This window comes from Anthonomus grandis, chromosome 16, assembly GCF_022605725.1.
Source record: "Anthonomus grandis grandis chromosome 16, icAntGran1.3, whole genome shotgun sequence".
In the NCBI taxonomy this organism is placed as follows: domain Eukaryota; kingdom Metazoa; phylum Arthropoda; class Insecta; order Coleoptera; family Curculionidae; genus Anthonomus; species Anthonomus grandis.
The window spans coordinates 20,917,308-20,941,464 of NC_065561.1; the positions used below are offsets into that span (position 1 = coordinate 20,917,308).

General features: G+C 31.9%; 2 protein-coding genes across 3 annotated transcripts; one reads left to right on the forward strand and one right to left on the reverse strand.

Annotated features, from left to right (window-relative positions):
• Positions 1-9: 9 nt before the first annotated feature.
• LOC126745604 (uncharacterized) lies at positions 10-20,781 on the reverse strand. 2 transcript variants are annotated; one of them, XM_050453542.1, is made up of 16 exons: positions 20,598-20,780; positions 20,292-20,506; positions 19,362-19,619; positions 19,074-19,304; positions 17,845-18,124; positions 17,340-17,713; positions 17,142-17,281; positions 16,847-17,088; positions 13,627-13,924; positions 12,018-12,380; positions 8,633-9,016; positions 7,700-7,854; positions 5,315-5,534; positions 5,035-5,259; positions 2,386-2,508; positions 10-1,408 (listed from the first exon to the last, which is right to left on the reverse strand). In XM_050453542.1, exons 2-16 carry the CDS (start codon positions 20,485-20,487, stop codon positions 1,280-1,282), a joined length of 3,618 nt encoding a protein of 1,205 aa, XP_050309499.1. In that variant the 5' UTR covers positions 20,488-20,506; positions 20,598-20,780; the 3' UTR covers positions 10-1,279. The 2 variants fall into 2 exon arrangements, with proteins under 2 accessions (XP_050309499.1, XP_050309498.1); XM_050453541.1 differs by lacking the exon at positions 10-1,408 and adding an exon at positions 1,460-2,304 and having other exon boundaries at positions 2,368-2,508; positions 20,598-20,781.
• Positions 20,782-20,880: 99 nt separating this feature from the next.
• Positions 20,881-24,147, forward strand: LOC126745608 (eukaryotic translation elongation factor 1 epsilon-1-like). Its single transcript, XM_050453546.1, has 4 exons — positions 20,881-21,217; positions 21,281-21,475; positions 23,762-23,857; positions 23,939-24,147. Exons 1-4 carry the CDS (start codon positions 21,137-21,139, stop codon positions 24,086-24,088), a joined length of 522 nt encoding a protein of 173 aa, XP_050309503.1. The 5' UTR covers positions 20,881-21,136; the 3' UTR covers positions 24,089-24,147.
• Positions 24,148-24,157: the final 10 nt, after the last annotated feature.

Here is a 24,157-nt window from a genome sequence, read left to right on the forward strand (position 1 = left end):
GCTCGGGCAAATTCAATAAATAAAAAATAACGAGTTGCGCCTTAAATACAATGTGCATCAACAAAGCGTTTTTAGAATATCAATCATTATTAGTTTCGTTCCTAAATAATTCCGATTACAAAAAATCTATCACAATATGAATACCTTAACATTTTTTAAATTCTTAATATAGTATATATATATAAAAAGAAAAATGACTAGAAGGGTACAAGTTCTATTTTTTGAAATTCGCTAAGCTTAAATTTCGGTTAAATATGTTGTTGGAGTAACATACTTTTTAAGAGGGAAGTATTCAAGCATTATGAGTATAATTAGTTCAGTAATATGGTCAACAAATAGAACTGTTTCAATAGTACCACCTGGATGGTAACGATTAATCTTTAGATATCCAGAAGTTAGTTGATTTATTTGCTTTTTAGGCAATCGTATAAACGTAACTAAATAAAGTCAGTCTTGTAGACGAAGCGAAATAAATGATAAGGTAAGAAAATCACAAACGTACCAAATATTCAAAGCATTCTGCTGCCAGATTTAATGTGTTCTTCATTTTAAAACACATTTACGATATTAGTCTTTAAGATTAAAATTGAAGAACTTGTAACAACACTAACATCAAATCTCGTACAAAAGATGTACAGAGTCCATTCATAATTGCCGACGGCAGATTATTGACGTAATTAATAAACAGCAATATTGATGTGATACAGAGTCAAAAGCTTTTATCAAATCATAGAAAACTACTGCAGCAACCTCCTGACCATTGAGCTTCAAGTAAAAGCTCTCTGGTACAGGAAATATCGCATCATTAATGCTTCTGGAGGTTTGGAAATCAAACTTTGAACTATTAAGACTGTGATTTGCTTCTAGAAAGATCATCTTTCTTTTTTTTATAAAGTTTCGTTAATGTTGAATGATTCTATAATTCGTTCATCAAGTTACAATTATTTTTCAGCAAATACAGGAGCAAAGTAAAAGGTTTATTATATATGTGCCACATACGTTAAGGTTGTAATTTACTAAAAAGTTGAGCAGTAACAGATAATATTTACATTTTAATTACGCTGTCTTTGTTTAGATACGTTTTGACTTCTTAATATAAAAAAAAACCATTTTCCTCTTCGACAGTATCCAATACCTACAGAAAACCAACTTCCGGATATTTTCGATATAAATTAAACTAAAAGGCACCTAAATTAAACAGTTACAAAAAATTACTTCAATCAAATTAGCTACTTAAAACTGTAACGGAGCATTTTTATAAATTAACAAATGTGTTAATTTACAAGAACTGAAGGTGTACAGTGTTCGGATTTGGAGACCACGACTCGATTAAAGAGTTATAGACGTCGACGCATTTCTTACTTAAAGGATCGGTTTCAGGTATAGTGCTCACCGGAAAACAATCGCCCTAAAAATAAATTATTACACAATAAAACGATACTAAGGTATCGATATAGGGTATGTACCGTTTTCAACTGTCAGTACAGGATTGTAATGTGCTGATTTTACTGTAATTTGTCGTTCCGATTTTATACAGCGTGCTGTTTTGCTCCAAAAAAGGAACAGTTTTCAGCACTGTTTTCACAACCACAACATAACCTAACCTATAAAACTTTCGAAAAAACATATTTCCTGTTAAAAAGTAAAATACACATGTACTTTTGTGCCTTTTACTTTCTGCAGTGCAGTATGTGCACAATTAAGAGTTTTCTAAAAAATGTAAAGGGCTAAAGAGCGCAAATTTGTGGTCTTAGGAAAAATTATGTATACCTACATTACTCATAAAAAAAGTAAATTTCATACACGTGTGAATTTCAAAAACATCACCACTTGAGTGAAAAATATCACTTTCTTCACTAGTAATGTAGTATACTATAATATTATCTTTTGAATTTGTACCTAGGTACCTGAAATGCATCCTAAATTCCTCTTCGAAATATAGGTTTATCACGTTTTCCAAATAATTTGGAACGCGAATACGGGCCTGTCCTTAAGCCTGTAATTGGGCAATATAAAAGTCTTCTTGGTCCAGTTCATCTTCCTCATCATCAGTTAATAATAACACGGAAACGGTGTTTGCCACTATCATGGCTGCTACATTATTGGGGTTCATAGCCATAGCTTTTATTTTGAACTTGGAAAATAATTCCCACAACGTAAACAAGAAGATTCAAGAAATCAGACAGTTTTGAGAATCCCCACTATTTTACTGTACCTACAGTAGCTTTTATCCTCAGTCAATCCAGTAAAGATTAATGACGTCACTGACGCATTTATAACGTCATTCAGTACTGAATCAGTAAACTGAAATAAATATCGGAACGACGTCCAGTAAATTCAGTACTGACAGTTGATAACGGTACATACCCATAATAAACTGCGTACCTCGTCATTGCTATATTGCCAAAGCATTTCCAGGGTCGAAATAAAGGTTTCTAGCTCCGCGTTTGTTGAAAAGTAAATGATCCAGTCGCCGCTGTATTCGTGGACTTCTCTACACGAAAATTCCTGTAAACATTAATAAAGTTTATTGATTTAATTGTAAAGTGTAACGTGCCATTTCTAGCCTTGAAGATTGTCTAAATAAAGGTCGAACCGTCGACAATTCTTCTGAAATAAAATCAGTTTTATTTGAAGTCCTAAACCTGCGACAATTTATTTCCATTCCTGTAACTGTGCTGGATTAACAATAGTAAGTTCTAGTTCTAGTTAGCTACAAAAGAATACTTAAGTGTAGTTATTACTACAAAAACTTGAACAGTTTTGAACTGATGATAAATCAACTCCAGTTTGGCAATATAATACAAGAATCAAAATTGTTATTCGAAGTTATAACACATTAACGAACTCTAATCCACTTGCTACTTATATATTAAATGAAAAAAAATAATTCCCTGCAAAACCCTAATCTAATGGAACTCCACGGTGTTAAATTCTATTTTTATAGGTGTCGGTCTTATACAATTTAAAAACGACTAAAGAAAAACAACATCAGTTGAATTTTAGAGTACATAAACAGAATCCTAGAGGAAGGGCTCGTTAAATTATAACGTGGTTGCTATACTGTTAATTGCTTTACAATTACTTTGGCCTCCTTATTATTAGTCCTGTACGTTCGAAACAAGGATTGCAGGGAAGTACAGGAGATCAATGCGAGCTTCTGATTGGTTTAAAAACTACTAGGAAATTTCATAGTTGGCAACACTAATTGCAAGATGTTTTTTTTTTGCCTATAAAGCTGCTTCGCATAAGACACAAGTAAATTTTATATTAAAGAAGTTTCAGTTTTGTGTGTCTGATATATCTGCACCCTCTGCAGGTAAGTACCTTTTAGATCTATAAAATAATTGAATCTCTAAGAGGAAAAGGGAATAATAACCGAAAAAGATATAGATATAAGAGACAAACTGAAATAATAATAACAATAGTTAAATAATGTTAACAGGACTCCTGGTGCCAACCCTTTTCAGTAGAGTTATTGATAATTAAAAATTGGTTTTAATTAGGCTAATCAATAATATTCTTTCTTCACTGGGGATACCTACTAACAGGCACAATTTCAGAAAGTAAGACCATTGCTGGTATAAACAGTTTCATAAAAATAATTCCACAGTGTAATATTATAATAAATAAGCAAAATAATGTAAAGAATTGGGCCTGTAAGAACTTATTATTTAATGAAAGTCCTGGAAATAATTAAGCAATTCCTACCTATAGAAAGAACACAGTGAAAATGAGCTAAAACATACTAAGTGTAGTGAAGAACAAAATCAATAAAAGAATTAGCAAGAACTATTCCTGTTATTCCATTTATTGTAAATAGGAAAATGGATCCTAAGGCTCATAGAGTTGATGGATTAAAAGAAATTTGTGCCCCTTAAAAAGTTGATAATCAACTAAAAATTTTAATTTCCATTGGAATAGCAAACTACTAGAGTTGCTCATGTATCAACATCTATACCGATAGTAACTTTAAAAAGTCCAATAGCAGATAATCATAAATTAGTCCTAGTACCCCAAATACGACTTTATTTTTCCCTCTTTCTTGATTAATAACATTGGGAGATTATCCCAAATCCAGGCAGAATTAAATGTACAGAAACTAAAAACTGCATGTTATTAATTTGTTTGTTATTTTAGTGGTTTGTTATGCTAGTGTAATTATAATTTATTTAATCAATCAATATACCATTACAAAAAATATAAATATTTCTGAAAAAGAAATAAAAGCTAGACTACCTAACCACTAATTATTATTAATTAACAATAATTATCAGACTTAATCTTAATACCAAGAATAATTAAACTGTTTTAGAAGTAGTAATAATAATCTCTCAAAATAAATAAAATATGGGATATATCTCAAAGGGAATTTAATGACAAAGTTACATGAAAACATAATCTCAACTTTTTACAATTGTCTTAAATGAGATTCTTGCTAGAAACCTTAGATGAACTAATACAATTTGAAAGATTTGGTAAAACTTTATTTATAATATAAATCATAATTAAAAAGTCATATTATTAATTATAATTTTAGATGCCAAATCTAGTATTTCAGAACCCAAAAGGAGAATCGAGCTTAAAATATAAGGCTGGCTAAAAAGGGCTCTCGTAACCACGAAAAAACCATAGAAAGATGACACAAAGCAGGATTTAAGTATTAAAAAAATTTAAATACTTAATTATTAACAATAAATTGATCTCAATATTAAGTTTGTGTTATATACCTAGTTTGGATAGTCTTAATTTTCAAATAATAATTTTTCTTTTGGTTTTTCTATTTACATTTGTTTTGTTCCTATCTCCTTTTAGTAAATTATCTAAGGATAAAATTTCAAAAGAATTTTATTGCCTTTTTCTTACTTAAATAAAACATTTGCGGTATATTTCCTCAATAAATAAATCACGTAGGTACTAGAAATATACGAAGGACATTCTAAAATGTCAAGAGGATGTTTCTGTGTACCTTAAGATATTATTAAGACAGTCTGATCAATGTTTAAGGTTATCAAACCATTTAAAAGCGCTTACCAGTATACACCAACTTTGTTCGGCCGAGGGAAGCCTAAAAGACACCAAATCGCTTATAGCGGCACAAGACAGCGCCTGAGGCCCCTTAATCGGTTCATGTTGACCCCTGGGGGGCAAAAGCGAACTTATTGTGCAAGGAAACGCCTCCCTTACGGTCAACACGTGCTCGCTGGTCATCAAAAGTGAACAGGACTGCGTTATATTTCTGTCCTTGTAGCCGTAGACCTACAATAAGCAAACATTAATTGAACTTTTAAGCCAATAACACATTAAAACGTACACCACTAGCGGCATGTATCAACTCTTGCAGCCACTCGCTGGCCACATACTCATCGGGTGCGGCTAAAAGTAAACCGTTACCTTCGATTATTAGCTGGAAGGTGTGCGGTCTGTGAGTATTAAATACACGTCGGGCACCCTGACACGCGCCGTTGATCAAAGGGAATACCCGCATCGGGACCCTTTGGGATACCGAGGAGAGCATGTAAAGCACCCCGGCCCTGGAATAAAATCGTTTAATTTATCAAATAAGTTCTTTCTAAACTCATGTATCGTTCAACTTAGAATTTTCTGGACTGTTGGACCGACCTGTATTCAGAGATGCCAGGAAAATAATTAAAAGCCACAGAGAGTTTGACTAATGCAACCGAGTATGTTGATTTTTGTATATACCATAGATATATAAATATTAATCCCTTACCGCAATAATGACCTATTGTAAAATGTGTGAAATTCGGTGTGAGGTGTCAGGTACTACAATAACACCGTTTAAATATTATTCGTTGTTTAAATTATAAGAAATTATTTTCTTTGGGAACTTTAGTGTTATTTAATAAGTGTTTTTTCACATGGTAATTTTTAAAGTATCTTTTAAGGAAAAAAGTTCCCATTCATGTATAGTCTAAAACGCTCGGTTTTCAAGATACAGGTTGTCAAAGATTTATTCTTATTTTTCATAATTTCCTAAATAATGCAGATTTCTAAACGAAAATTGACACCTGAGGATTTTTTCACATGAGAAATATGAATTTGTTCTTAATTGTTAAATTAAATAAAACAAATTCATGAATCAACAATTCCAGGAAGTGTCCAAATCCGGGAATTACCACTAATAAATAAATTAATTATTCCAGGCATTTGAGCCATAGTTTTAATTAAAGTGCCCGAAATCTACAACTTGATTGCCTGGAATTTTAAAATATATTATAATAAAAATAAATTAATTATTTATTCCAAGCATTTAGGTTATAATTTTACCTACAGCACGACTGTCTGGAATTGTAAAATAGTTTTAACTTGAATGTTAACTATAAATTAATTAATTAACTAGTTCAGGCATTTGAAGCATAACTTTAATTACAGTGTCTGAAATCTACAACTAGACTGCTTGGAATTACATCTACATTGCTAAAATAGTTTTATCTTGAACGTTAACTATAAATTAATTAATTAACTATTTCAGGCACTTTAAGCATAATTTTAATTAAAGTGTCTGAAATGTACAGCACGACCCGACTGCTTAAAATCGTAAAATGATTTTAACTTACAACTTTAAATATAAATTACTTATTTAATTAATAATGCTAAGTCCACGCATTTGAGGCATAATTTCAAATAAAGTGCCTAAAATCTCCAACTAGACTGCTTGGAATTTTAAAGTAATTTAAATTGAAACAACATCAATAAATTAATTATTCCAGGCATTTGACGGATAATTTTAATTGAAGCGCTTGGAATGATAAGAAATTTAGAGTTTGACTGCCTGGAATTGTAAATTAATTAAAATTAAAATAAAAATATCCGATCAAGTATTTTAGACCACATATATATATATAGGAACTTTTTAACTTAAAAAATCACCCTGTGAAACATCGGACACTTATCCAGGTATAAATACACTTCGTCCAGGTATAAATAATGCAGTAAAGGAAGCAGAAATAGACCAATGAACACAGGGTGGAAAATGATTAATCATTAACACCTAAAATAGTAAAGATTCATTTCACTTTGAAGAAATTCGATTCGAATGATATTATAAAAATGAAAAAAGTTTGTCTCTTTTTAAATAATATTATAAAAAGAAAAATGTATGCTATATACAATGAACAAATAGTCGTTGTTGCAAAAAGTATAAACCGATCAACACAGGAATAGAATGTTGTAGTGAGACCCTCCTACATTGGCAAGGAAGAATAATGTTTTACCAACTTTAAATTCTTATATTATAAAATTAATACAATCCGAGTTCCAAAATTTAAAAATAAATAGTTGGGAAAACTAAGTAAAACTTGTTAATGGAAAAATCAAGACAAGACAAAAGTGAATTACAATACAATATTTTTCTTTGCATTGTATTTATTTATATAATAAAATCTGTATGTAGTTTTGTATAAGATGTTATGCTATATAATGTTTCTTTTATAAAAATAACATGTACTTCATCGGTATCATTTTTTTTTCAATATAAAATATAGTAGCATCACATTTATTTTATTAATTTGATTATCAACAACGTCCAAGTCTAAGAAGTTACAATGACCTTCTTACTCATAAAAATGCAGTCAATTTTAGGTGCATCTTCCCTCGGATGAACCAATTAATATATATAAGAGATTCAAAGTGCATATACCAACATATTATATTATCGTGTAGTCTAGAAACTTACTTGAGTATAAAATAAGCGGTTTCCCATCTGTTGGATTCGCACTCGGACGTTTTGAACATAAGGGGGCCTTCTTTGCTCGGCCCCAGGGGCGTAGGGACGTCTTCCGGTACGAAATCTTGTATGTTAACGATGCTGTAATAAAAATATTCTTCTTCCTGTAATATAAAACAAACTCTTTTGATTTATTTTACCTATACACATTTATAGGTATATTCTTATTATAATAGTTATATGTGCAGAATTAGAGTTGTTCTTTATTATAAATCTATCTACAAAATTTGAATTGCATATAGCAAGCAATACAACTATTTTTCCATTAATAAAAACATTAAGATTGGTACATTTGACACTGGAAAAATAAAAATTGAAGTGATATAAATAAAAGTGATTTCGTGGTCATGTAAACTATTAACATAAAAAATATTTATAACAAAGTGTTTATGTAAATTTGCATTTGTCCTTTGACTCGGGGATCGTTATAGAGCTGCTCAGTATGATACATCATTGATAGTTTATTTATTAAAAGCTCCGAATATTTAATAGTGTTAACGTTCCTACTTGATTGACCTATTATTTAATTGTATGCTGTATGTTAAACTGTATGCTTTTTTATTTCATCTATTTAAAAAAACCAGCGTTGTATCATCTGCATACTTGGCCAAAAAGTGAGAACACTTATCGTTTAATTTCTTTACATTAACAACTGTGATGCCATTTGTATCTTTTACTTCTGCTATGGTGACTGAGCTAAAAAACATTGATTCCATTGGCACTGGATTTAGTGATACTAAAGGGATGATGATGATACAAAGAAGTTGTTATAAGCATCTGATGGTCATTAATTACTTATTGATATTGCTAGGAAAGTGTTTAGGGATAGTATAGAAAGAAATAAGCAAGAATGTGTACTTAAAAAAAGATTGAGTACATTACCTTATCTACGGCAGTCTGTTTACAAACGGCTTTCCTCAAATTCACCATATCGGTCATTTCGAGATTCCTTACGGCAGGCAGTCGTGGCTTGTTCACTACGTCCCTCCTCATGGCCAACTCGAGCTGTCCAATTAGATCGTTGGTGATCTTCGAACATCCGGTGCTGACGATGCACTGCATGTCTAACTCGTTATTGGAGAAGTGGATCGTTTGGGCACTTGGTCCGATCAATATGGCGTTCAAATCGGTGTAGGGCAGCACAAAATGGGTGACGAATGTCGCGTTTTGTTTCGCGTCTGCGATATAGAGCGCCCTACCGGAGAGGATTAGCAGTAAGGGTTTGCTGTCGCCGTTGGTTGTGTAGGCGCTACGAATCGGAAATACCTGGAGAAAAATGTGTCATTTCCTAAACCTTATTTGTTTATTTTATTATTGCAAGAATTCCAGAAATATTTTTATATATGCACGGATGCTGTGAATAACTATATCCATTGCCTAAAATACTAGAAAAAAAGTGAAAATTATTCCTGAAAGATTATTTATCAGGAATATTTGCTCTAAGAGCTTCTGAATGCCTGAGGGAGATAAAAAAATACCACAAAAGCTTGAAAAACTTGAAAATTTTTATTCATGGAAAACACACAAAGGACATCAAATGCCTGGACGAAAAATCACTTCAAAAGCCTGAAACACGTAAAAGGTACCTGAAAACCTCTCTAATGGTGTAGAAAAGTCTCTACTTAGAAACATGTTAGTCAAGAGAATATGCAAAATTAGCCAAATTTCTGTAGAAAAACTCCTGGGCTTTTCATGGAAAAATAAAACTTTAACTGGCTAGAAAAAAATGATGAATTACTCGAATTTTCGTTAAAAAAAACAAATCTTTAAATGATTGAAAAAAATGATCAATTAGCCGAATTTTCATTCAGAGAAACTAAAAAATGATGTTGCAAAAAATGCCTGGCAGAAAAGGAAAAATTACCTGAATTTCCTTACAAAATAGAAAAATATATTCGACAGTCAATTACATCAACTCAATTACAAATTACCCAAATTTTCATGGAAAAAATGACAAATTACTTGAATTTCCAGGAGAAATTACTGCAATTTCCTTGAAAAAAAATGAATCTTTAAATGCCTGGAACAGTTATAAATTCCTTTAAATTTTCCTGATAAAAAAGAGTAGTTATCTGAATTTTCATGGAAAAAATTACGAATTAACGGATCTTAAAATATCTTTAACCGCCTAGAAGAATGTGAAAAATTAGTTTCATGGAAAATTACCTTAGTTATCTTGGAAAAAAATAAATCTTCCAATTACCTGGAAGAACACGAAACGACCCACATTTAAATCTATGGAGAAATTATTTTAAAAAAAATCAATGCCTGGAATGCATGGAAAGTTTTAAAGATTTAGACGTAAGTAAAGTAGTTTGTAATAAATTAACACTCAAAAAAAAATTAGCAAATCGTTTATTTCAACAATGTTTACTTTTACATAATTTCAAATTTTTTTTAGGTTATTGAAAAAAAGAAGAACAGAAAAAGAAAATATTACAAAGTAAAAAATTCGGTCTTCTTGCCTGGGCATATTATATTACTTGTAACTTTTCTTGATTTGTTATTCGTTAGAAATAGTGTAGATCTGTAAGTTTTTTATAGTGTAATAGATAGATAAATTATACGTGTACACTGGTGGCCAAAAGTAGATTGACAAACAACATATTTATTCAGTCTCTGAGTTTTATGCGTTGGTTTCTGTTGATTTGACTTTCCTTACTATTAGTTTTGAAAAATATTCACAATGCCACGTGGTATAACTTTATCGATCGATATTAAGATGCGAATAATCGACGATTACCGGAAAGGGGTTAAACAGGCGGATATTGCTCGAAAATTTTCTCTTTTGAGGGCAACAGTCTGGAATAAAATGTGAAAAATAATACGAATTACCTCGGGAAAAAATAAAAATAAATCTTTGACTGCCTGGGGGAAAATGAAAAATTAAACGAATTTGCTGAAAAAATATTATAGTAGAGTATTATCTCAATTTCCTTAACAAAAAAAAAACGAATCTTTAAATGCCTGGAAGAAATGATAGATTACCTTAATTTTCTTGGAGAAAAATAGCAGTCACTTGAATTCTCAGGGAAAAATGAAAAAACTATTCGAATTTAGAAAAAAAAATCTCTGCCTGGAAGGAAATTACAAACTTTCCGAATTTTGACGGAAAAAGGAATATTACCTCGAAAATAAACCTTCCAAGTGCCTGGAAGAAAATCACAGATTACCTTATTTTTCTTTGAAAAAAATAGCAGTTACCTAAATTTTTTTCGAAAAACTGACTAGAAGAAAATGACCTACTTTTCTATTAAAAAAAGGGAAAAAAATTACTTAAATTTCCTTGAAGAAATGAGAAATCTCTGCACCTTCTTCTCGAAGAAACGCTACATTAAATTTCTTTAGAAGGACGGGGATAAATTACCTAAATTTCCCAAAAAAAAAAGAAGAAAACCTTTTGTCAGTATGTCTGCAAGTACTTCCAGGAACACGATAATTTAGTAGGGACCGTATTGAAGTATAATTACACAACTAACTTATTGCATCAAACTCTCTATACTTAGAAATTAAAGTATTCTTCACAAGCATTTGGCATTTGTAGTATCAAATGGAGAGAAAGTGTAGCAGCAACAAATCTGTTTATACTCAGGAAGAAACGCCTATGTTTTGGCCCCTATTTAGGTCATCTTCGAGGCTCCTTACCAGGATCAGTTTATCTTACATTTATTTTGTTGGATTCAGATAAAACTTAAATTAATATCCCTCTTTTTACGGTGAAGTATAGTGTTTATTATCAAGAAATTTGACCGCCGAGGAGTGTACCTAAGCACTCATTTTACTGGAAGAGAGACGGAGCTTTCGAAGTTACGAATTTTCGAATTTATTTCCGTTTTTTAAGTCTCTCCTCTTTAAGACAACGGTTTGTGACAGGAAAACCTAAGTTTTGCTAAGAGTTTTTTGATCAGATAAAACCAGATTTTGTCTCAACAACTCAAATAGGCGATCAATTCAAATGAAAGATATGTCTAATATAACTATAAAATACCATATTTTTTTTAAAGGATCAGTTATGATTTCAACCCGATCGAGAATATTTGAGACGTGAGCTACAGACTACTTTCAGGAACTTCCTAACACTTTAATAATGCCTGAAGCACCTTTTAATTGTACCCAACATTGATGTAATTTATTCTTTAATACATGTGCATTCCATATTAAAATAAGACCAAGATATTGAGTCATTAGTTAATTTTAACGGTGTTCATCAATAAATACCTATATAGTCCAATGCAATTAAATATTATTAAAACAAACATATATTTACCCTTAATAGCTGCTCCGAAGGATTCCTAAAGATTTGCTTCCTTAAATTATTAGCCAGCTTCCTATCTAAACACGTTCCACTTTTTGCCATCTCTGCTCTGCCAGTGGCGATTTCTTGCTCCAGCGATTTATTTATTGCCAAATTAACATCAGGATTGAACTGGACAACACCCTTATTCGGATACAACCCCAAGTAACTGCGTGTCCTCTTTAAAACGCTCTGCGATTTAACGTCCAGCATCTTTTTCAACGTTACGTTCTTCAAAAAGCGATTGATCAAGGAGGTTTTAGATGTGGATGGTCGTAAGTTCGGGAGAGATTTGGATTCCGATGGTTCTGATGGATAAAGTTCCGTTAAAGAAGCCTAAAAGAATAAAATCTTTGATAAATAGTAAACATAATGTTTTTTATATATAATAGGATTGATAGCAGCCAAAATATCTTAAATAGACCTCCAAGTGTCTGGAAGAACCTTAAGAATATTTACTCTTCCAAAAAATCAAATTGCTTTAGATGCCTCGAATAGCCTCAGGTAATATTTATGTTCCTAGAAGAGACTTAAGAATACCTAAGACACTTACAGGCAATAAGAATAAGTAATCAAAGCCTGGAATAGACTCTCGATTACCTTAATAAAATTTGTTTCCACGTTAAACAGAACACATTGTACCATTTACATCAACGTTCTGGATCCTCCCAATTATATATAATAATAACAAAAAACGTTTTTTATTTAACAAACAAATAATTTACAGTTACATAGTATATTTCTATAGGGATATAAAGGAGGCGAAGTCTAGCCATGTGGCTACTCTTACTAATCCCTCTAAAGTGAAAATAAAACAGTATCATGCAAGTTATTAGCGAATAGCTCTTTAAATGTACGCATACATGGTAAAAAAAAAGAAAGTTCTAATCAAATAGAAGAAAACTAATCAAATAGCTTTATCCAGTAGGAGCTAGAGATTTTTTTTTGAAAAGTAGATATTTAAATTCAAAACTTAGTCCAGTTCAGTATACAATTCGAATACCTGTTTATAAATTCTTCAAATATATTATAAGGTTGATTTATTACACAAGTTAGATATGCTTTTCTTAGAAGATAAAGTTGGTTTGTTGAAAAGCCAATTTTTTTCAACATTAATGAATGTGAAAGTGTATCACACTTGACGTAAAGTGTATAAACTTTTGACAAATTGCTGATAAGTGTTATAGGTCTATAGTTTGCTTGTTATAAAGGTTTTAAAAGGTGCAAGAAATTATCAATCATTTATTGCTTTGTTAAAAATATATGTCAACGGTTATTAACGATCTCGACTGTAAAACTGGGTGATTTTTAAGTGTTGTTCTTGCTACTCGTATAGGTGTTTTTTTTTAATTAAATATTGCACCTATTATTCTCGTCTCGTCAAAATGTACTTCTATATGTTTTGAATACTTGTTGCCTACATTTAAAAAAAAATATATATTAAAATGATTTGCAATTTCATATTCACTCTGTATTGAGCAGCCAGTGTTATTTCTAATTTGATTTTGTCCTGTGGTTTCATAATTGTTGGTACAATGGAAGTTTTTTTTTTTGTGTAAAGATAATTTAACATAATGTGTACCTTAAAAGGAGACAAAGCGTAATGATTATTCCTCTTAATCCTCCTTTTAGGCGAATCCAGATGTCTGGAATGTTTGCTCTCGCTCATATCCGATACGGTTTCATTATCCGACCAATCCAGTCGCGTGGACGAGGCGTATTTACTTAAATTGCTCTTTGGAGTGCTCGAGGTTACTTTTGGTTCACTATCGGGCACTTGGACTTCCTGGACCTCTTCAATGAAAACGTCTGGATCGGCTGGGCTTGATAAGTTCGGGATTATTTCGAAATCTTCCCTGGGCGGGTCTTCTTGGGCCTTCCTAAAAAATATTAGAGTATAAAATTAAGAATGTTCGATACTCCTTGCTGGACAAAATTAAATAAAACTCGGAGAGTTTTTGAGGTACAAGAATCGTTCGTATATGAGACTGTTGGTCAAGAAATGCACATTCTTTTCCTAAGATCCTTGTAAGAAGATCCTATTATTTCATGAAAACATTCTCAAGAATAGTAAAAATTTGAAAAAAAAATGCCTTGACCAAACCTGCTTTAACTACCCAAATCTCTGACCCAGAATAAAGTTTTTACCCTCAAATTCACCCTCAAGGAGTCCCTTGTATTACTATTAAAAAAATTATTAAGGTGTTTCAACCGAATCCCAAGTTATGCCCAAAAATGTCACTTAAAGAATAAAAATCTTGTAGTTGCAATATAAGTTCTAATTTGGTTGCACCTTACTGGACAAAATTGCCTCTAACTCAGAGAGGTTTTCAGATACAAACATCGTTCATACATGAAAATATTTGTCAAGAAACGCACTTTCTTTGACTAATATTCTTGTAAAAATATTCCTACAATTTCATGAAAATGTTCTCAATAATAGTAAATATTTATTCAAAAATTTTGAAAAAAAATCTTTTGACCAAAACTGCTTAAACTACTAAAATCTTTGATCCAGAATGACATTTTTACCCTCTAATCCATCCTCAAGGAGTCCTTTATATTACTATTAAAAAATTATTAAGATGTTTCAAGTGGTTCCCAAGTTATGCCCAAAAATGTCCCTTGAAGAATAAAAATCATGATGTTGCAATATAAGCTCTCATTTGCTTGGACCTTGCTGGACAAAATTGCCTCTAACTCAGACAGTTTTTGAGGTACAAGAATCGTTCATATATGAAAATATTCGTCACGAAATACACTTTCTTTGGCTAAGCTTCTTGTTAGAATATCTCTACTATTTCATAAAAATATTCTCAAGAATAGTGAACATTTGTTAAAAAAATTTGGAAAATAATGCCTTGGCTAAAACTGCTTTAACTACCCAAATCTTTAATCCAGAATGACATTTTTACCCTCTAATCCATACCATCCTCAAGGAGTCCTTTATATTACTATTAAAAAATTATTAAGATGTTTCAAGTGGTTCCCAAGTTATGCCCAAAAATGTCCCTTGAAGAATGAAAATCATGATGTTGCAATATAAGCTCTCATTTGCTTGGACCTTGCTGGACAAAATTGCTTCTAACTCAGACAATTTTTGAGATACAAGACTCGTCCGTATATGAAAATATTGGTCAAGAAATGCACGTTCTTTGGCTAAGCTCCTTGTAAGAATATCTCTACTATTTCATGAAAATAGACTCAAGAATATTGAAAAAAAAATTTTAAATGATAGAAAAAAATTGCCTTGACCAAAACCGCTTAAACTACCCAAATCTTTAATCCAGAATGACATTTTTACCCTCTAATCCATCCTCAAGGAGTCCTTTATATTACTATTAAAAAATTATTAAGATGTTTCAAGTGGTTTCCAAGTTATGCCCGAAAATGTCCCTTGAAGAATGAAAATTATGATGTTGCAATATAAGCTCTCATTTGCTTGGACCTTGCTGGACAAAACTGCCTCTAACTCAGACAATTTTTGAAGTACAAGAATCGTTCGTATATGAAAATATTGGTCAAGAAATGCACGTTCTTTGGCTATTTCATGAAAATATATCAAGAACATTTGTTAAAAAAATTTGGAAAAAAATGCCTTGGCTAAAACTGCTTTAACTATCCAAATCTTTGACCCAAAATGACGTTTTTGTCCTCAATTAGTGGGGTATCTTCGACATTCTAACAAATAAAAAATAATAGAAATCTTGTCAGAGTGAATTATTCATTAACCCAATCATCATCGGTCTTTTCTCCTTTTCTATTCCCGACATTTAAAACAAAGATGACCAGACTTCGGAAAAATGTTAAAAAATCATTTCTTTATGTTAGGACGTCAACGAAACACTTTTTCTATAGAACACCATCGACACTTTAACAACTAGATTATCAATTAGGTAATAAATAAAATAAAATTGATTTTTCTACGTTAGAACCTCATTGAGTAGATTTCAGTTTGAATATTTTTAAGTAAGAAGGTTCTAAGTAAGTTAATTGAAGTCTATTAATAATTAAAATAAAATTATTTCTCAATGTTAGAACGTTCAAGTTTACTTATACAGTAGATTCCTTCTAAGTGTATAGAGTCGGTGGTGACCATATCTTTGCTTAATTAAAACACCAAGCCAGAAAAGCAATATTTTCAAACGATCCAAACACTATTAAATAAATTAAACGATGATATAGCAAATGGGTGGAGAGCTGGACACTCATTTATATATCCTTATCTCAGTTTAATAATTAGAAGAGTATGGGAACAAAGTGATGTTTTTCTTGTATAATTAGACAAACCAAGCCAGAAAAACACTATTTTGAAACGATCCAAACACTATTAAGTAAATGAAACTCAATTACAGAAATTTTTAAGCATTTCCAAATTATGTTTGCCAATAGAGACGCTATGAGAACATCTAGACACTCTGAGTGAAAATATTAAACTAAACGTACGTAGAACCGTAAATAAACTTTAACAAAAAAATGAGAGAGCAAAACAGTACAAAAACTATGAGAATAATTAACGTATTTACAATTTCGGACCCAAAAAATGGTCATTTATGGCACTCCAATGTATATAACGTTTTTTGAAACTTATGAAATGCCTCTATTATAACTGACAAAAGAAATAGAATGTCCTGGACAGAAAAGACTATTTGGCTCAAAGATATTACAGGCAAAAGAGATATTGGCCTGTAATTTTCTGTTAATAAAGGAGTACCACATACTTCAAGAACTTCAGGAAAATTATTCTGTTTAAAACAATGTTTTATTAGCTTAATCAAGGGAATTATCAAGTAGTTTATTACCTCTTGAAAAAGTTGAACTCCTTCAAAATATTCCGGTACAGTAAAGAACTCTTCGGTTTCGGTTGCTGCTGTTGCTCGAACGTTTTCTGGAAGTTGTCGTACTCGTACGAGTAACTGATCCCTTTATGTTCGTACACGTTACTGTCGCAAAGGATGATGTTACCGGAAACCTCTTGGTTCGGGTAGTTCGGATAAAAACCCTCGCTTTTCGTCAGTTTCAAGTTGGTTTTCGCCAAGTGTACCTAAAAAGTGCAACTAAAACTCTCTAATAAACCGAAATCGTGAAGTTTCTTACTTGATTCAGAGGTTCAACTTTCACCTCGGCCACTTCCGCAACAGGTTCGGCATCCTGAAATGAAAAGTTGGATTTTTTTCGGCCAGAAATGTCGTGGGAGGATGAATAAATTGCCACGTCCTCCTGACCCTCTGGGACACCTTTAAAACGTCGTTATTATTTGCTTGTCAAGGTTTAACGTAATTTAAAAGTAGTCACCTCTTTCTGCCAGGGGCACCGACGTAGAAAAACTCAAAATATTCTTTAAACTGCCGAAAATTGCGCTCTCCAACAAGTTACTATCCGATTTCTTTTTTTTAACATTCGACTCCTCGTGCACGATTTTTGTATCAATGTAGTTCTTGTGTTTGGTCTTTTTCAAGCAGCTGCTTTTAGGTTGTTTCTGCGTAGGCTGTTTTTTCGGGACGTTCTCGTCTGAGCCACTGTCCTCTTCGTCTATGGAACTATTGGACACGCTCCCAGTAGAACTGGAAGAACTGGACGAGTGACGTAAGTAAATATCGGATTTTATTTCGCGGTTTGTCGCCGGTTTTTCGTAGTAAGGGGCGTCACCTTCGGCCGCCCAACTATATCTAACATAAGACAATAAAAATTTATTGCAGTACAGTGTTTTTAAAGCACTCAATTAAAGCAGTGACTTGTCCAGTAATAACACTTTTTCTATCTTAAATTAATTGATTGACTTTTTTAATTTTAAATTTACCTTCCTTTGACGACATCCGGTTTCCTTACGAACCCCCTCTGGAAAAAGCTGAAGCTTACATCAGGTTCATGAGTAATAAAGCCCAAATTAATATGGATATCGTCAATTTTCGTGCTGTTCAATATGTCCTCGTGGAAAGACACTCGTTTCTTAGGCGTGTCCGACTTGGATTTTTTCTTTCTTTGTCTCCTAAAGACGATTTGTTCTTCTGCCGGTTTCGTCTCAGGATTTTCCACCACCGATATTTCTTCTGTTATCGGTGGAGGAGCATCTTTTCCGTCTAAATTTTATTATTATTACGATTTGTTCATTTTGTAGTGAATCTATTTAGTACAATAAATAAATGTATATAACAGCAATGTAAGACAAACCAATTTCAATTTAAAAGTGTTTTATTAGTGGAAAAATTAAAAATTTTGTTGACCAAGTGAACTGAAACCATTAAATACAAAATCAAAAAAATTAAATAAAATAATTCAAATTAATAATCTAATAAGCAGACAAATATTACAATAAAAGCAAAATTAAGTTAAATTTTAAAGGGCATCCTAGTGGAATTCTTCCATATACAATAGCAAGTGTTGAAAGGTCTTTAAAAAAATCAGTGCTTTCAAATTTGTTGGTAAATGGTTTTGCACTTTCCTGCTCTCATATACAGTGACTTTTTTACCAGTGCAGACTACTTTATGTTAAGCATCTTTAAACTAATTATTTCCTATGATAACTAAGTTAAAGTGCGTTTGTTATAAATAACTTAAATATTGATCTTTTTAACGTTAGTCTAAATAGTCTTTTCCTTCTTAATATATTCCCATTTTGTACTATTTATGTGTTAGTCATAGCATTTTAGGAGAAATCAAATTTTAAAAAAAGTTATGGGTATATACCATATTTTATCTCTATTTTACTAAGTACAATATTTTGTAATCAATTTATTACTTAACATTTTATAATTACTATTCAACTGCCTTATTAACAAACTAAATATTTTTTTACCATGAGTTTGACAATGCTTAAACTTAGATTGAATAATAATGATAATAATAATAGCTTTATTACTCTTAAGAATACATAGTATTCAGACAGTCAAATAGTATTGGCAGTAATATTGTAGGGTCTACTGTACAATTTGTTTGATAATTGATTCATTCATTCATATTATTGAGAATTATGCAAATTAAATAACATAGGTAATATGTAATAAAATACTAAAGTCAAATTCTACTTACCTAAAACAACCTTTAGACTTTCATTCACTTCCTCAGAAAGACTAACATGCATATCAACTGGCTCAGGTTCAACCACTGCTTTCAAGTCAGTATTCTGCAAAGTGTAATCTAATAGTTCATAACTATTAAGAGAAATATTCATTAAATCCACTTCGGTGTTTGATTTTATCGGATGTTCCATTTCGAAAACCTCTTCGGTGCAACTCTTGCTCGTTTCCAAGTGGGATATTGCTGATGACAAATTGCTTTATTAGTCGTTAAAGTTAACAACACTTGGAGAGTGCATACCTTCATTGCTGAACCTGTCGAAATAGTTCGGGACTGATTGAGAAAGCAACTTTTCATCAACCACATTTTTATTCACAAAATCACTTTCTGTGAACTGATGCACTATTGATTCCTGACCGTTTGCACCATTGCTATGACACACAGCTTCTCTTAATTCAGTCCAAATGTGACTGTCCTCTATGTGAGTATCTTTTTGTAGAGAAGTTTCTAATTTTGAGTGTGAGTATGTAGTTGGTACTATGGCATCAGTATCACAACCTACATATTCAGAAAAAGATGTTATTTAATTTATTCAAGCCTTTTTTAAGTTTTTAAATACAAAACTACTATTAACATTATTATATAGATCCTTGGTTGAATACTGAGTTATGGAGTAATTGTCTAAAGAGGTTTATATAAAAATTAATTAGATGTGGTATAAAAAATTTTAAGACCTATGTATAAAAAGATACTACATATATACCTGCTTACATGCACTTATATAATCTATATAAATCACAAACATCAAACTGGGAATAATGTAAACAGGCACTTTAAGAATGTTGAATGTATCCATAATTAGATTAAACATTATGTTATTGGTAGTTAGTTTATCGGTGGTATTTTACTTGTAGTTTAAAATTCATATTTGACCCCCTATTCATAAAATGACCCTCCGCCCTGAGAGCAAAAATGAAAGTTTATTTAACTATCATGTATTGCTTGGGATGTGGATGTGCTGTATGACATTTTGCACAATATGCATTACCTAATGGGAATTCTGTAACTCAATTTTTTTTAAATAAACAAATAAAATCCTGCCTTGAATATAAAAGACAAACTAAACCGAAACCTAAGGTCTGTGGGTTTACTTAGATCCTAAACTAAACGGGATGTTTGAGGTACTGAAGGATCCATCGAACTTATTCAAAATAGTCATATCAAACTTACCAGAAACATTTGACATCACAGAGGTTAACTCGCTCTCACTATCCAACAGTTGCACCCCAGAATCAACTGGAGAGGCGAGACTGGAAATGGTCGAGACTGTGCTCGAGGTCATTTGGGTGTCCGAGTTCTTTTTGGGCAAGTTTTCGTTCTTTTTAAGGTAGACGTCTAAATTGTTGGGGACACTCGCGTCCGTCATGATTCAAGGGGTATTTTGACTGCATTTAAAAATAGGAATTAACAAAAATAATGTTGCACTTTAAGTGCAGTTTTTATATGTGTAAGTGATGAGTGTGATGATTAACGTACCAGTTCCTGGAGACCTTTTAAGAAGCTCACATTTCAATTGGTGAAATTATAATATACTTTGTTGTTAATGGGCTTAAAAGGGGCAATAAATATGGATAAATACATTGCAAAATCGCTGCACTGGGCCCAATAGTAAGTAGGGCGCAGACTCCAGAAAATTGACGTTCACATCAAAACATCGATCATAGATTACAATTTGGCAACGCAGTGCATATAAAATCATTTGTGTTTATGCAGATATAGCATAAACGGGGACAGACGTACCAACATTTTAAGTACTAAAAATTAGAAGTAGAACAGATATAAAGTGCTTCGTTTGACCTCTCATATGAGTACTTAAAGATAAATTTTCTTCCCATAAAGAAATTCAAATTTGGCGCCGGCATGGCCACACCTACTCTCAAACCTGATTGGTCAATTGTCATTTAGACGTAATTCCTAACCTAAAAAATTTGTTTGAGTAGAGTAGGACACTAAAAACATACTCTATTTATTATAATTTTCCCATACTATACCAATAAAACTAATTAAATTTAAATATGACCCATATTTCGCAATGTTTTAACAGTATCGCCCAATATCTCAACACTCCCGTTGGCAAAATAACCAAGCAAGAGCAAGTAAGTTCTTATGATAGTAATTATTCCTTGCTGTTATTATTAACCTTTCCATTATTATTTCAGTTGTATGTAAGAACAAACCGAGACCATACTGTGGCAGGCACTATTAATATTATATTTACGTTATTAAAAGAGTCAAAATCAACTTTAGGGGGAAAGGATCCTATAGAGGAGGCCCTTATTCATCAGTGGCTCGACTACGCTCTTGTTTATGGAGTTAACGCTAATAATAATCAAAGTGTTCAATCAGTTTTACAGGTAGGTCCTCAAAATATTTAAATCTAGGATTATATATAGTTGTTTGTAAAGTAGTGTTTTATAAACAATATAACAAAGGTTTTATATTATGTTATCAAAAAACTTTAGAACAAAGGTGTCGATTAAAGGGTTAGTCGAACTAAATCTTCTAAATGTTATTCTAGCTTTATAAGAGTCCTGGTAATAATTTGTTTTACAGTATGGAATATAAAAAAGGTCATGATTACATGCAGGTCTATTAAATACATTTTTAGAAATTACATTTAGAGAGTTCGACAAGTTATTAAAAAGCTCACATTCTGCTAAAATGTCATTCTCTGATTAGTCCAAGTAAATACTAAATACAGGTAAATACTACATACAGGCAACCTGTCCGCAAGGCTCCTGACTATAAATTTGATTACAGTCTGGATTTAAATCGCATCTCTTTTTCTTTATTGGACATATTTGATGAAATCTTACGCCTTCCGAACAAACATTCTTTTGGCCCTGATGGTATCCTATCTGTTTTTCTGTGTGTGCACTCTGAGTAAGCCTCTGCATCACCTTTTCAATCTTTGCTTGACATCAGGCAAATTTCCTGATTATTGGAAGGTAAGCTTTTTAACGCCAATTGATAAAAATGGTGATAGAACTGATATTTGTAACTATAGAGGTGTGTGTATTCAGTCTGTAGTTCCTAAGCTGTTTGACAAGTTGTTTTCTGTGTGATTTTCGTGGCACTGTAGGCGATTGCTTAGTGATCATCAGCATGGTTTTTGTCAGGGTAGATCCTGTTGACTTACCAATATGATTTGATTGGTACTTTTGAGAGGTCTGTACAGGTCGATAGTGTGTACACAGACTTCTCGAAGGCCTTTGATAGGGTTGGTCATGAACATCTGGTTCAGAAGTTTGGGGCTATGGGCCTTGGTAGGACTTTGGTCGAGTTTTGTAACAGTTTTTTGACTGGTCGCACACAGTTGGTCAGGATAAGTAATTATATTTCTAATGGTATTGAAGTATCTTCAGGGGTGCCTCAAGGTTCGCATATTGGACCGGTCTTTTTTAACTTGTTCATAAGAGATTTGAGTGATGTAATTGTTCATTCAAAACAACTTGCTTTTGCTGATGATTTTAAACTGTATAAAGCCATTGAATCATATCTTGATGCTGAGCTACTTCAATTGGATTTAAATAGTGAATAGCAATAGTCTGAAACTGAACGTAAAGAAGTGTGTATGTATTTCGTTTGGTCGTTCTAATAAAATTATTAATTATCAATACACAATCAACAATAATGAACTCAAGTCAGTTGATACAACTCGAAAAACTCATCGATTATCCCAAAGATGCTGGTCATACACTTTTATAAAAATCACAAAAACAGATTTGTGATGCTGTAGATTTCGTGTTTTTTACCTTTTATAAAAGTGTCAGTTGATACAGTTAAAGATTTAGGTGTTCTTTTTGATACCAAGCTAACTTTTTTGCCGCACATTTTGGATATTATTAACAGGAGTATGCGTAGTCTTGGTTTTATCACTAGAAATAGTGTACATCTTTCACCTTATTGTTTCAAATTACTTTATTACTCTTTGGTACGTTCCTTGCTTGAGTATTGTGTCGGTAATTTGGTCTCCTTATTATGATTCTCATATTGAACACCTTGAGGTTGTACAAAGAAGATTCTTAAGATCTCTTGCTTATAGAGCTGAAATTCATATTTTTCGTAATTATTACATCGACTATAAAATGCTATCAGTGTCCAATTTAATATCCCTAATCTTGAAGTCAGACGGCATTATTCTGATGCTTTAACGTTTTATAAGATCTTAAATGGTTTATATCATTGTCCTACCATCTTGGAAGCAATTCCTTTTAACACCTATCAAAGAAGGATCAACTCTTCTATGTTTCGTTTACCCTTTCATTCGGCCAACTATGGGTTTTTTTCTCCACTGACTAGGACCTTGCGTTTCTTTAATGAAAATAGTTTGGATCCATTTTCCGGCGGCTTACGGTCATTCAAATCAAAAATAAATAATCTTACACTTTAACCTACGTTCCTTGGATAGTGCTAAGTTTTTAGCCCTCTTGATGACTGTTTTTTCAGAGGTTTTATCTTATTATATCTATCTATTATATTGCTATATTGTCTAGTATTTTGTATTATCTATTTTGTTTTTGTAAACTGGCTCTGCCGTATATTGAAATAAATAAATAAATAAGGGTGTGTGATTCTATAATTAATTAAGTGAAAATTTATGGATTATTGAATTGTCACCTCTTGTATCCTTTTTTTAGCAACTCGATGGGATATTGGCTACAAAAACCTATTTGGTGGGCAACAGGCTTACTATAGCAGATGCATTTCTCTATTATGTACTTTTAAATATTATGGTAAGAGATATTAAGTATTATGGTTGAGTGAAAATAATTGTGGTACAGTGGAATGTGTCACAAACAATATTTAATTTTCAGACAAATTTGACGTACCTAGAGAAAGAAAAATACATAAATGTATCCAGATGGTTTGACAATATTCAACAGGACGCACAACTGAGACAAAAAAACAGTTTGGTCAATTTCAGTACCATTTATTTGGCTAATTTAGTGCCAGTGCGCCATTAAAAGTTCATTATACTTAACTATTTATTTTCTATTTAATAAATATACAATTTTTACACTCACCTGCTTTAT